General features: G+C 36.9%; 1 protein-coding gene across 1 annotated transcript in view; it reads left to right on the top strand.

The window, feature by feature from the left end:
- The window catches only part of LOC126266639 (lon protease homolog, mitochondrial-like), a 131,656-nt gene that overhangs the window by 30,179 nt on the left and 87,507 nt on the right, over nucleotides 1–13,970 (top strand). The window contains exon 3 of the mRNA XM_049971029.1: nucleotides 10,073–10,236. Within this exon, the coding sequence (XP_049826986.1) occupies nucleotides 10,073–10,236 (164 nt within the window). The remainder of the gene's footprint in view (nucleotides 1–10,072; nucleotides 10,237–13,970) is intronic.

Here is a 13,970-nt window from a genome sequence, read left to right as displayed (position 1 = left end):
ATTTAATAGTCATGGGTGACTGGAATTCGAGTGCAGGAAAAGGGAGAGAAGGAAACATAGTAGGTGAATATGGATTGGGGCTAAGAAATGAGAAGAAGCCGCCCAGTAGAATTTTGCACAGAGCACAACTTAATCATAGCTAACACTTGGTTTAAGAATCATGAAAGAAGGTTGTATACATGGAAGAACCCTGGAGATACTAAAAGGTGTCAGACAGATTATATAATGGTAAGACAGAGATTTAGGAACCAGGTTTTAAATTGTATCCAGGGGCAAATGTGGACTCTGACCACAATCTATTGGTTATGGCCTGTAGATTAAAACTGAAGAAACTGCAAAAAGGTGGGAATTTAAGGAGATGGGACCTGGATAAACTGAAAGAACCAGAGGTTGTACAGAGTTTCAGGGAGAGCATAAGAGAACAATTGACAGGAATAGGGGAAAGAAATACAGTAGAAGAAGAATGGGTAGCTCTGAGGGATGAAGTAGTGAAGGCAGCAGAGGATAAAGTAGGTAAAAAGACGAGGACTAGTAGAAATCCATGGGTAACAGAAGAAATATTGAATTTAATTGATGAAAGGAGAAAATACAAAAATGCAGTAAATGAAGCAGGCAAAAAGGGAATACAAACGTCTCAAAAATGAGATCGACAGGAAGTGCAAAATGGCTTAGCAGGGGTGGCTAGAGGACAGATGTAAGGATGTAGAAGCTTATCTCACTAGGGGTAAGATAGATACTGCTTATAGGAAAATTAAAGAGACCTTTGGAGAGAAGAGAACCTCGTGTATGAATATCAAGAGCTCAGATGGCAACCCAGTTCTAAGCAAAGAAGGGAAGGCAGAAAGGTGGAAGGAGTATATATAGAAGGTTTATACAAGGGCGATGTACTTGAGGACAATATTATGGAAATGGAAGAGGATGTAGATGGAGACGGAATGGGAGATACGATACTGCATGAAGAGTTTGACAGAGCACTGAAAGACCTGAGTCGAAACAAGGCCCCTGGAGTAGACAACATTCCATTAGAACTACTGACAGCCTTGGGAGAGCCAGTCATGACAAAACTCTACCAGCTGGTGAGCAAGATGTATGAGACAGGCGAAATACCCTCAGACTTCAAGAAGAATATAATAATTCCAATCCCAATGAAAGCAGGTTCTGACAGATGTGAAAATTACTGAACTATCAGTTTAATAAGTCACAGCTGCAAAATACTGACGAAGATCAGTTTGGATTCCGTCGAAATGTTGGAACACGTGAGGCAATACTGACCTCACGACTTATCTTACAAGAAAGATTAAGAAAAGGCAAACCCACGTTTGTAGCATTTGTAGACTTAGAGAAAGCTTTTGACAATGTTGACTGGAATACTCTTTTTCAAATTCTAAAGGTGGCAGGTGTAAAATACAAGGAGCAAAAGGCTATTTACAATTTGTACAGAAACCAGATGGCAGTTCTAAGAGTCGAGGGGCATGAAAGGGAAGCAGTGGTTGGGAAAGGAGTGAGACAGGGTTGTAGCCTCTCCCCGATGTTATTCAATCTGTATATTGAGCAAGCAGTAAAGGAAACAAAAGAAAAATTCGGAGTAGGTATTAAAATTCATGGAGAAGAAGTAAAAACGTTGAGGTTCGCCGATGACATTGTAATTCTGTCAGAGACGGCAAAGGACTTGGAAAAACAGTTGAATGCAATGGACAGTGTCTTGAAAGGAGGATATAAGATGAACATCAACAAAAGCAAAACGAGGATAATGGAATGTAGTCAAATTAAATTGGGTGATGCTGAGGGAATTAGATTAGGAAATGAGACACTTAAGTAGTAAAGGAGTTTTGCTATTTAGGAAGTAAAATAACTGATGATGATTGAAGTAGAGAGGATATAAAATGTAGACTGGCAATGGCAAGGAAAGCGTTTCTGAAGAATTTGTTAACATCGAGTATAGATTTAAGTGTCAGGAAGTCGTTTCTGAAAGTATTTGTATGGAGTGTAGCCATGTATGGAAGTGAAACATGGACGATAACTAGTTTGGACATGAAGAGAATAGAAGCTTTCGAAATATGGTGCTACAGAAGAATACTGAAAATAAGGTGGATAGATCACGTAACTAATGAGGAGGTTTTGAATAGAATTGGGGAGAAGAGAAGTTTGTGGCACAACTTGACTTGAAGAAGAGATCTGTTGGTAGGACATGTTTTGAGGCATCAAGGGATCACAAATTTAGCATTGGAGGGCAGCGTGGAAGGTAAAAATCATAGAGGGAGACCAAGAAATGAATACACTAAGCAGATTCAGAAGGATGTAGGTTGCAGTAGGTACTGGGAGATGAAGAAGCTTGCACAGGATAGAGTACCATGGAGAGCTGCATCAAACCAGTCTCAGGACTGAAGACAACAACAACAACAACACACACACACACACACACACACACACACACACACACACACACACACACACACACACACAGTCTTCGGCTGCTGAGGCCATTTATTTTCATAATTTACCAAAATATTTATCTAAACACTCACAAAAGAAAAGCTGACGCAAAGAAAACGTTGAACAAGAACATATGTTGTCCCTCAGTGTTTCTTCTGTTCAGGAAAGTGGACAAAATGCAAAATGAATCAGTACCACATGCAGCAGTAAGTTAATGAAAAAGAACAATGAAGTTTAAGAACGGGGAAGTTGTACTATTACATAATAAATTAAGAACAGCTAATGTCAAAATAATTCTTCTGTGAAGACAGCTCACAGACAAAAATTGTAAGATGGCTCTGTCAGATCTTCTAAATCATTCTGAACTCAATACGAGATAGAAAAACTTAGTAGATGCTATGATAAGAATTGTCAATTGAAAAACAACAAGGGAATCCAATATGGTAGTCATTTTCTTTTGGACAGCATGATCTTAAAAATTAAATCACCCAAAGGATACAGACATTGTTTGAAACATGGATTGTGGCCACTTCCTTGCAAAACAAATCTTCTAAATTTGGTGAAGGTTTTTTAAGTGCCAAGAAGAATTGCATTTAAATAACACTTCGTTGAAAGTTGATGGTTTCATAAATTTAGGGCAATATTCTCCAGATGATTGTAAGAATACATGTTCATTCATGCTCTGGTGTTTGTTTGTTCCTCTGCTGGATCCACCCTGTTGCCATGTATGCAAGTCACAATGCAGTTCCTAGCGATGTTGTGTCGCAGATACTGATTCAAATAATTATCCAGCTGGAGCAAGCCAGAACAAGAATTATTGCATTCACCCGTGATGACAGTCAATTGAATAAAAAGATGTGGTAATGTCTAGGAATAAGTGGCATAAAAATGCTTGCTCTATATCAAATCCAGTTTATGAAACTAGTCGAATTTGGGCATTTTCAGAAGCTACTCATGTAATAAAGTGCATAAGAAGTAATTTTTGTGATAAAGCTGACATATTATTTAACAATGAGATAATCATCTATAATTTTTATTGCAGTGTGTGTGAACGAGGTAATGCCCTAGATTTGCCAGATTAAAAATTCACCCCAAGTTAACTTCCACCCACTTGGATATGACATCATGTCAACAAATGATTGTAAGGTTAGCAGTAAAGTTATTCAGTAACCTAGTAGTCCATGGCGTAAAATTCTTCATGGATATTGATGTGATAGCATTCAGAGACAGTGAATGTGTGGAATCATTCACTAGAAGTATGAACAACTTAGTGGACTCGCTTATCTCTTCATTTTGTAAGTTTGCTTTGCACAAAAACTCATAACCTCACAGATGGAGAAGCAATTTTGCTGATAAAAATTACAGCTTTGCTTCTGAAAGAACTCTCTGGTCTCCAAGCATAACCATTGAAAGTGCATTTGGAATATCTGAATACTTGTGGGAAAAAAAGGTTTGAGCTATATCCTGACAGCAAAATTTAATCAGTATCCACTTGAACGTCATTTCGGATTGTAATCATCCATCAGTAGTAGACTAGCTTGCACATGTTACTGTTACTGTATGTTTGCATTCCTGTTACACTTTCATTATCTTTTGATGGAAACTGTGAACATAAACATGAATTCTCATTGACGTAATACATAAGACAGATGTGGACATTAGCCTACTCCAAAATGTCCCCATACTTCATGTGTGTGTCTTATAAATTTTTTGATATAATCTTTTCTACTACATCTGTGCACACACACACACACACACACACACCATTGGTCAGTTTTTTCATGTGTCCTATTGAAACAAAACACCCATGCACGCAATATTTCTGTTGTATAATTTTCATTCACTTACAAAACTTATGGTATTCAGACTGTTGTGTTGTACCTTGCATTAATAACGTTTTGATTTCTGCATCTTGCTGTGTTAACTCGCTACATTCATCTAAACCTTGTGGTAACCTAGACAAGGCATCTGCAATAACATTTTGACTTCCTTTAATATAAATGATCTTGAAATTGAATTCTTGTAAATATAGACACCACCTAGGTAATCTAAGTTGCAATAGTAAATGTTAAGAGAAATGACAGTGACTGATAGTCACAGTAAACTTTGGTATTCTTACCTCGCAAAAAATATTCAAACTTTTTAAATGCCCATATTACAGCTAAACTTTCCAATTCTGAGACAGAGTAATATCTTTCAGCTTCTGATAATGTTTGACTAGCAAAACTGATGACCTTGGGTACTTCTTTACCTTCTACTTCTTGCATCTGAAACAAGCATGGCTTCAGCCCCTTAGATGAGGCATGTGCGCATAGACAAAAATCCTTGGACATGTCAGGGTGGCTAAATATGTTTGTGTTTTGCATTCTACAACTGTCACTGGTACATCTACATCTACACCCATACTCCGCAAGCCACCTGACGGTGTGTGGCGGAGGGTACCCTGAGTACCTCTATCGGTTCTCCCTTCTATTCCAGTCTCGTATTGTTCGTGGAAAGAAGGATTGTCAGTATGCTTCTGTGTGGGCTCTAATCTCTCTGATTTTATCCTCATGGTCTCTTTGCGAGATATACGTAGGAGGGAGCAATATACTGCTTGACTCTTCGGTGAAGGTATGTTCTCGAAACTTCAACAAAAGCCTGTACCGAGCTACTGAGCATCTCTCCTGCATAGTCTTCCACTGGATTTTATCTATCATCTCCATAACGCTTTCGCGATTACTAAATGATCCTGTAACGAAGTGCGTTGCTCTCTTTGTTTTCAGATTGCATTTCCTTAGGATTCTTCCAATGAATATCAGTCTGGCATCTGCCTTACCGACGATCAACTTTATATGATCACTCCATTTTAAATCACTCCTAATGCGTACTCCCAGATAATTTATGGAATTAACTGCTTCCAGTTGCTGACCTGCTATTTTGTAGCTAAATGATAAGGGATCTATCTTCCTATGTATTCGCAGCACATTACACTTTTCTACATTGAGATTGAATTGCCATTCCCTGCACCATGCGTCAATTCGCCGCAGATCCTCCCGCATTTCAGTACAATTTTCCATTGTTACAACCTCTCGATACACCACAGCATCATCCGCAAAAAGCCTCAGTGAACTTCCGATGTCATCCACCAGGTCACTTATGTGTATTGTGAATAGCAACGGTCCTATGACACTCCCCTGCGGCACACCTGAAATCACTCTCACTTCGGAAGACTTCTCTCCATTGAGAATGACATGCTGCATTCTGTTATCTAGGAACTCTTCAATCCAATCACACAATTGGTCTGATAGTCCATATGCTCTTACTTTGTTCCTCAAACGACTGTGGGGAACTGTATCGAACACCTTGCAGAAGTCAAGAAATACGGCATGTACCCGTGAACCCGTGTCTATGGCCCTCTGAGTCTCGTGGACGAATAGCGCGAGCTGGGTTTCACATGACCGTCTTTTTCTAAACCCATGCTGGTTTCCACAGAGTAGATTTCTAGTCTCCAGAAAAGTCATTACACTCGAACATAATACGTGTTCCAAAATTCTACAACTGATCGACATTAGAGATATAGGTCTATAGTTCTGCACATCCGTTTGACGTCCCTCCTTGAAAACTGGGATGACCTGTGCCCTGCACCTGCTGTAGAACTTGTGACAATTTATGGATAAATACTGATGGGTTGTGATTTGTTCACTGTAGCCTTTGTATTATTTATGTACATATTTTGAGATCCAGTAATATTTTCTTCTAAAAGATTGTGGATCTTATCTTCCGCGGCTTGTAGGCTAATGTTTACCTTGTTAACTATTTCATTTTCTTTTTTCTGAATAGCTTTTTCTACTACATCTGTGTGTAACTTACAATCAGTTACTAACTGCTCAGCAATGATATTAGTCTTTATCTAATGTACCTACCCCAGATGTTCTCTCTCCCCTTCTTATCACATGTTTAGTCAACTTCTAATGTTGCTACCCTTAAAGTAAGCTCTTCCGCAGCTAGAGGTACATCTTCATAGTCTTTGTTTAGTTTGTTAACTACAGTGGTTACATTTTTTTTTACTGTCGAACACAACTGGTCCTATGTGGCTTTAATGTTTGTGTTGGCGTCTGTGATTTTCTTTATCTTTTGCTCTACTAGATCATGATTTTCATTAAAAGGATTTACCTTCTGTTTTAACTCCGTAATGTTACTGTTAACTTCAGAAAATACTTCATGCTTTACTTGTATTTTCATATCATTCAATTTTTTGTCGATTTCAGTGTGAAAATTTTTGGCTAAGTCATTGAACTTCTGAGAGACTGTGTCTTGCAAATCCTTGAATACTTGTTTTTGTTCTTGTTTCATTGTATTTAGATCTTGTATAATAGTGTTTTGTTGCTGTTTCACCGTGTTCATATCTTGTTTCATATCACTGAAATTGGTTTGAATTGAATTGGATTGAATTTTATTTGATCCTGTAAGATTACATTGTGTACAGGAAATGTATGTGTAATGTAAGACATGTCCAAGTAATTACATTCATTATCACTTATTTTTCTACACGTTTAGCTTACATTTTTACATAATTGATAATGAATAACAATATACACAAATTTAATGGCATAAGTATTCTGCAACATTGTAAAACTCTTTTTCAATGAGATAGTTTTTAAGTTTCTTTGGAAAGTCATTGTGAAGTACACTATCTTGCAGGTTTTTGGGCAGACTTCTTAGTAGTCTGATACCGGAGTACTGGGGTCCTTTTTCTAGAATAGCCAGTAGGTGGGGTATGCTCTGTACTTCATTCTCCCTTCTTATATTGTGGGTGTGTACACTAGCATTTGTAATCCAGTCCTCACTACCTTTTGTGATGTATGTTATTGTTTTGTATATATACAATGATGAAAAAGTTAAGATACCTAAATTCTTGAAACAGTTTCTGCATGTTTCAGAGGTCTTTCTTCTTAAAATGGTCCTAATTGATTTTTTTTGTAATGTGAACACTCGTTTTGTCTCTTGTTTGTTTGAGTTTCCCCACACAGTCACTCCATACTGTAAGTATGGTTCAGAAAGTCCATGATACACTGTACATAGAAGGTTCTTGTTTGAATACTGTGATAGCTGCATCATTAAGAATATGACAGAGCTCAGTTTCTTGCAGACATTATTAATATGCTTTTTCCATTTTAGTTCATTATCCACAAGAGTACCTAAGAATCTAGCAGGTTCTACTTCTTCCAGCCTTGTTCCATCAACCTCTAAATCCATGTCTACAGCCTTTTCCTTGTTTTTAAACACTGCATACATAGTCTTTTTTAGATTTATAACCAGTTCATTTTCCAACAGCCATTGAGCTGTGACATTTGCAGATATGTATGCTCTTCTCTCAAGCTGTTTCATATTTTGGTCACTATTTAGTGGTACTATTGTGGTTGCTGTCAGCTGTTCTTTTCAAGTCGGTGTTTGTGTTGTGAGCAAATGGTGTTTGTAACGTGTTGTCAAGAGTCATATTTGTATCACTCTCCAATGATTCATTCATAAGCAGTATATCGCTCTGGGAGATGCGTGACATTGTCTCTTCAATTGTAAACATTGTGTCGTCAAAGTTATTCTGTTGCGAGGCATCATTTGTCAAACCTGCGACACTCAACTCTGACCTTCTTAAACTTTCTGTGGTAGGCATTCATGGCACCTGAACTCCAGTTGTTCGATCGCGCAGTTCTATGCCATCTTGGCTGATTACGTTTTTGCTGTTGTTATCAACAATGGACATATATTTTTCTGCCATGTTGTATGAATATGCAAAAATAAAAATTTAATAAAAAATGGAAAAATTTCATATGCTAATTATTACACTTGATAATTGTAATTTACGTGATGTCAAAGCCTGTTTTACATCTACTATGACATGCAAACTATTGTTGGAATTCTTTGTTTTACTGACAATGCGTATAACACTGAAAATTTTTTGTAAATTTTCCACTATAAAATTCAATAAGGGAATAATGAGGAAAAGGTTTCTATCTACATCAAAAGATGCGCTACCAAGGATAACCATGCAAGCAACTTGCATAGCAATCCCGCCTTTTCTGCGCCGAACAAAACAGCTTACTATGGAAAATTTTACATAACCTGGGAGCAGCTCTTACTTCTTTCCAAAATTTCTCCTCGGTTTTTGCCTTTTTGCTTTACTTGCTCCCCGTTGTGATTGATGCAAACAGAAAATACAGACAATTAGTTTTTATGACTAATAACAATGTCATAGAAATTTCTTACTATAACAATAGTTAGCAAACCCTACTTACAACCGGTGTCGTGAAGTCGTGGCATTTAGGTCACCAGTTGTATTATAATAATGAAAAATATAATTAAAAGGAAAGAATAAAAGGAAATTTGATTGTTAATTGTCAGTTTACTTACAATAAAAAGAGAATATTACTACAACTTCATTATTATGAAATGTTCCACGTGTACGAAATTGTGCTATTGTTCATTCACTTTATGTTGCGTCGTTTCTTTTTTTCTATGTCCATCACTGTATGTATAATTTAATTATATTTCTCATCTACTGAAAGCTTCTCCTTCTGTTAATTTTACGACAATATGATTCTTCCATTTCAATTATAGATGTAGGCAGCCAGTGCCTCTCAAGATGATATAAAATATGAAGGAATTCTTCTTAACTTGGTTCTAATTCATTTGAATAAAAATACTTAACACTGTTATTAAGTCCTCTCTTACTCAGAAACACATATGATAAAATACACTCGTAGCCCATCATACTCCGAACAGTACAGCTTAACAAAACTTCTACATTCAAGAGAGTGAAACAAAATCATGCACAAAAAAGTAAATGATGTTTTACGGTCATTTGTCTGTGCTTTACTGTGCATTCATAACTAATGTCTTTGTCGACACTTATAGTCAGTCTTTTGATTATATCTCTATTATTGTTTCATTTATAAATAAATTTTAACTTTACCATATCTGTGGGTTCATTCGCCATGTGCCTACACAGTGTGGATTACAGTGGGATGAAGTGACCCGTGTGACTCATCAACCAACAACTCTTTACAGTACTACATGAACAGGTGGAGCAGGCATGGCAAAATGTTATCAGGTGATTAATTCAGTCAGTAATGACTATCTTCAGACCTGAGTAGAAATGTGTTGTGTTATACATATCAAGCTACATGTGATGGTACAGTAAAAATCATTAGTAATTTTGGCTTTTTCAAACAAATAAAGAGCACCATGGAAGTGTACATACTGCACACGAATAGATACACAGTTACATATTTTCCTGGATCACTGAAAACTTTTTCATGACTATGCCACAACTTGTAAGCTTTCCTTTGTAGTATTTGATACTCACTGCTGATGGAGAGTATCGGAATTTCTTATGTGGGAAAGCAGCACAGTAAATGGGAAGCACTTCACATAACCTCATAGGGAGTACTTTTGGCGTTGGGGGAGTGACTTATAAAGGAGCATATTAACAAAGTATTACCATAGAATTTTTGTTAATAATGAGTGCTTCTTGTTAAAGTTCTAAGACACTGATACCAGGAAAGAAAAGTTATATGTGCCTGCAAATTTTTCTTTCATTGTATCTACTGCATTACGAATATTTGTAAAATGTTAACATCTCTTTCACATTTTGTTCCAGAAACACATCAGATGTTGTCACTAATGTCTCGGATGTCTATCGCATTGGGACATTTGCACAAATATATGAGATGCAAGATCTTGGTGACAAATTGAGACTTGTTGTGATGGCTCATCGTCGTATAAGACTTCTGGGCCCACTTATTGATGAGGTGGAATCACAGGGTGAGATGGCTGCCTTTATATTCAACAATCTATAATATCTTCTTATTTGACTTTTTATTTTGCTAGTCTGGCAGTCTTGTACTATGTTGACTCGTTCCCTTCTTCTGTTGTTAGCTTCACCTGCATGTGGACTGAAATTAGTACCAATTTTCTTGTTTCGTGAGAATTGAGTAGGCAAAGCAGTTCTCTTCCTCCCATTTTTTTTCCTATCATCATCTCTATATTTTTCATTCTGTTTCATGCTGCAATTAAATTAGTGACCCTCACCTACAAGTTAAGTCATTATGGAATCCGAACATTTTTCTGTAAACAGCACCCCTTCCACTTTAACAGCCATTGGTGCAAAACCAAAAAAGTAGACAAATCAGAAATAATTGCTACAAAAGGTTTTGTCATTTTAATGCCTTCATTTGTGGCCCAATACAGTACGACTATTCTAGGCTTCCTCCCCCCCCCCCCTCCCCCCCCCCCCCCCTCTTCTGGCAGAGTTGTGCTTAGGTCGTGGGGGTTGAAAATGTATCCTCGAAAGGGATATTTTTGCAGTGCTATGGTTATATCTCATAAAAGACACAAAATATTGAAAACATGGTCCTATTAGAAGTTGTAGAGCATTAAATTCTGCAGTCAGTGAGACCAGACACACGTTAGTGAGACCAGACACACATTTTTTTGGGCCACCCGTTCCCATATTAGTGCTTTTCATATTCATGATTTTTTTTAACTTTTGTGTTTAGGTATTATCATCGAAATCAACCCACCTATCAATAAAGCAGTCCATACAAGAGTTATAGAAGAATAAATTATGCACTTGATGAGACAAAAATGAATTTTTTGTACCACCTGTTTACCTACAGCTCCACTTTAAAATTTGACTATTTCTTAACAACAGTGAAGGCTGTTTAGATTGCAGTTCTTCAATAAGTGTTATTTATTCTTTTAACATAGTACTATAGCATTCCATTGTACTTGTCTTGAACTTGTGAATATAGTAATACAATAAAATATTAGAATTATAGATTATAGAAAAAGATAATATTAAAAAAGGCATCATATAGAATACGATGAGATTCAGTTAAGTGACATGAAGATGGAGGCAAGATAAGAAACCCAATTCTTGAAATCAATTGGTGGTGATTATATTTCATAACAACAAAAATTGTAGTTAAAGGTAAGAAGATGAAAAGGTGAAAAAATAGGTTGGCACACAAATTTCACAGACGTCAGTGTTTCACTGTTGTTGGGTTGTTTGGCTTCTCGAAGTTTGTAATTTCTGATTCAGTGTCCGTTATCCCATCACTCAGCTCCTCAAAGTCTGTGATTTTTGTCGCTCCATATATGCCGTCTACATCTTTGTCAACATCTGGTTCATCAGTTTCATCTGGTTGGAGGGAATTAGTGCAAGAGTTCCCATTACAGTTGGCACAAATCAGTGCACGCTTATCCCAGTCTGTCAACACCTATGACCACCTGCACATCCCTTGTTGCATTTGCAGAAAATTGTAGGGGTATGAACGGGGTCAAGACCAAACTTTGAAGTCTCACATCCCCAGAGGAGCAAATCCATGTGGTGTCCTAACCATATTTGTACTTGTAGGTAAGTTGTCAATGTCGGCAGGGCTGCTTCAGATGTTGGTGTTAGGGATGCCAGGTTCACAAGGGCTTTGGCAAATAGTTTGAATCCCAATTTATCTACAGTATCTCCTACCCTGCCTCCAGAGGCAGTTGTTAAAAATTGCACTTCAGCTTCAGCAATAGCTTTAGCTTGAGTGCCACGCTTGAAGAAAGTTTTGATTTCTTCTAAAGGATATTTATTGTTGACCAACAGCTTTGACCACCTTCTTCTTGCCCTGCTTGAAGAGCGCTGAAGTTGGGTCAAATCCACTTATGGCGTGGAGAAATATGCATAGTCTTCTGATGTTGTCTGCCAGTTTGAAGCTGTTGAGACCAAATAATTTTGATGGGGTCACTCCTCTTTCAGGTTTTGAGAAATGTGTGTTTGCTGATGGTTAATGAGACGCACTTTCTTTCTGTCATTGGAAAATAATTGCTCCTGAGTCATGATCACGACCATTAACTTGCTAAAGATGACCTCAGGAGTAATGTGTCTTTTGCGTTGGCAGAGGCACTCAGCATATTTAAGGCTTGAAACACCACACTTGTAGCACATCGGTAGTAGTGTCGTTTTGGGTAGTCAGTGTGTTTGGTTGGGATTGTTTGGAATGTTTCACCATTTTTTCACACAACACAGTGGAGAAGTCCACCATAGATGACAGAAGCTGCTCCTTCCAGATTTACCTCATTCAGTGCTATGAACAAGTCTTGCCAAAGATGGTCTACATCTGAACAGGTTGGGCTCAAAAATATTCAGTAAGATGTTCTTAGATACTTGCCAGATCATAAAAAATAAGGGAAACTTATAAGTAGTGATGGGGGTGAAAAAACGTGTGTAGCATTAAGAAAGAAAAAACCAAACCATTATCTGGCAAGAAATATGCTAAAGCCTGTAAGAAATAGTCAAAGTAGGTATGTTATCCACTGGAATATAAATGGCTTAAACACTGATGCTTCTAATAATAAAAGCTCCAAAATAGATGAATTGGAAATCATTCTGTCAGAATATGCAAATATTAAAGTTGTTTGTTTAAATGAACACTGGTTGACTGAGGGGACAATTAAAATTCTGAACAAAATAGGGAACTTCAGATTAGCAAGTAGCTTTTGTAGAAGAAACAAGTTACGTGGAGGCTCATGTATACTTCTACACAATGACATAAATTATGAGACCAGAAACTGTTTTAATTATTTAAATGAAGAATGTGTGTTCGAGAGCTGTTGTGTAGAAATAGTGGACTCGCTAGCAAATGTTATAATAATCTCAATATACAGAATTCCAGGGACATCAACAACAGAACTATTCTTATCTAAGCTTCAAATTATGCTAGAAGACCTTTGTAGAGAAACAAAGAAAAAAGTTGTAATAGCTGCTGATTTTAATATTGATATCACATGTAATAGTAGCCAAGCTTCAAGGTTCACTGACTTAGTTAAGAAATATGGTTTCAAATTGAATTTCTTTGAATCTACCAGGGACAATGGGCAATCAGCAACATGCATTGACAATGTTCTAACTAATTATGTATATGAAGATGTGTATAAATTTTGTGTAGATCTAGGTATTTCAGATCATTATGTATTGTTTATTGAGCTGCCACAGACAGACACAAACATTTCACATACAAGAACCCATATGAGCAGGAACTTTAGCAAAGAAAACTTGCTAACATTTAGTGAGAAGCTAAGAGATAAAACATGGCCTTTTGATTATGGTAACTCAAGTGATAAAAACTTTGAGAAATTCCTAAATAGTTTTCTTGCAGACTTTAATGAAACATTTCCACCTAGACTCTGCAGCAATAAGATAACAAATACAGTAAAGTGGATTACCCAGGGCATAAAAATTTCCAGTGTAAGGAAAAGGCAACTGCACAGAGAACTAAAATATAATAAAGATATAAATTTCATTAAATATGTTAGACTCTATAAAACCATATTTAAAAGAGTTGTCAAGGCAGCAAAACAACTGGCAAACAACAGGTTAATTTTAAATCATAAAAATAAGACAAAGGCTGTGTGGTCAGTCATTAAATCTGAGTTAGGTATTAAAGCCTGTAACCAAGAAATTCCAAAAATTGACATTGAAGGAAAAACTGTTGTAAATCCAACTCAAATACCAG

The sequence above is a fragment of the Schistocerca gregaria genome, chromosome 4 (genome assembly GCF_023897955.1).
Source record: "Schistocerca gregaria isolate iqSchGreg1 chromosome 4, iqSchGreg1.2, whole genome shotgun sequence".
Taxonomy (NCBI): domain Eukaryota; kingdom Metazoa; phylum Arthropoda; class Insecta; order Orthoptera; family Acrididae; genus Schistocerca; species Schistocerca gregaria.
This window is presented reverse-complemented; position numbering and strand designations above follow the sequence as displayed.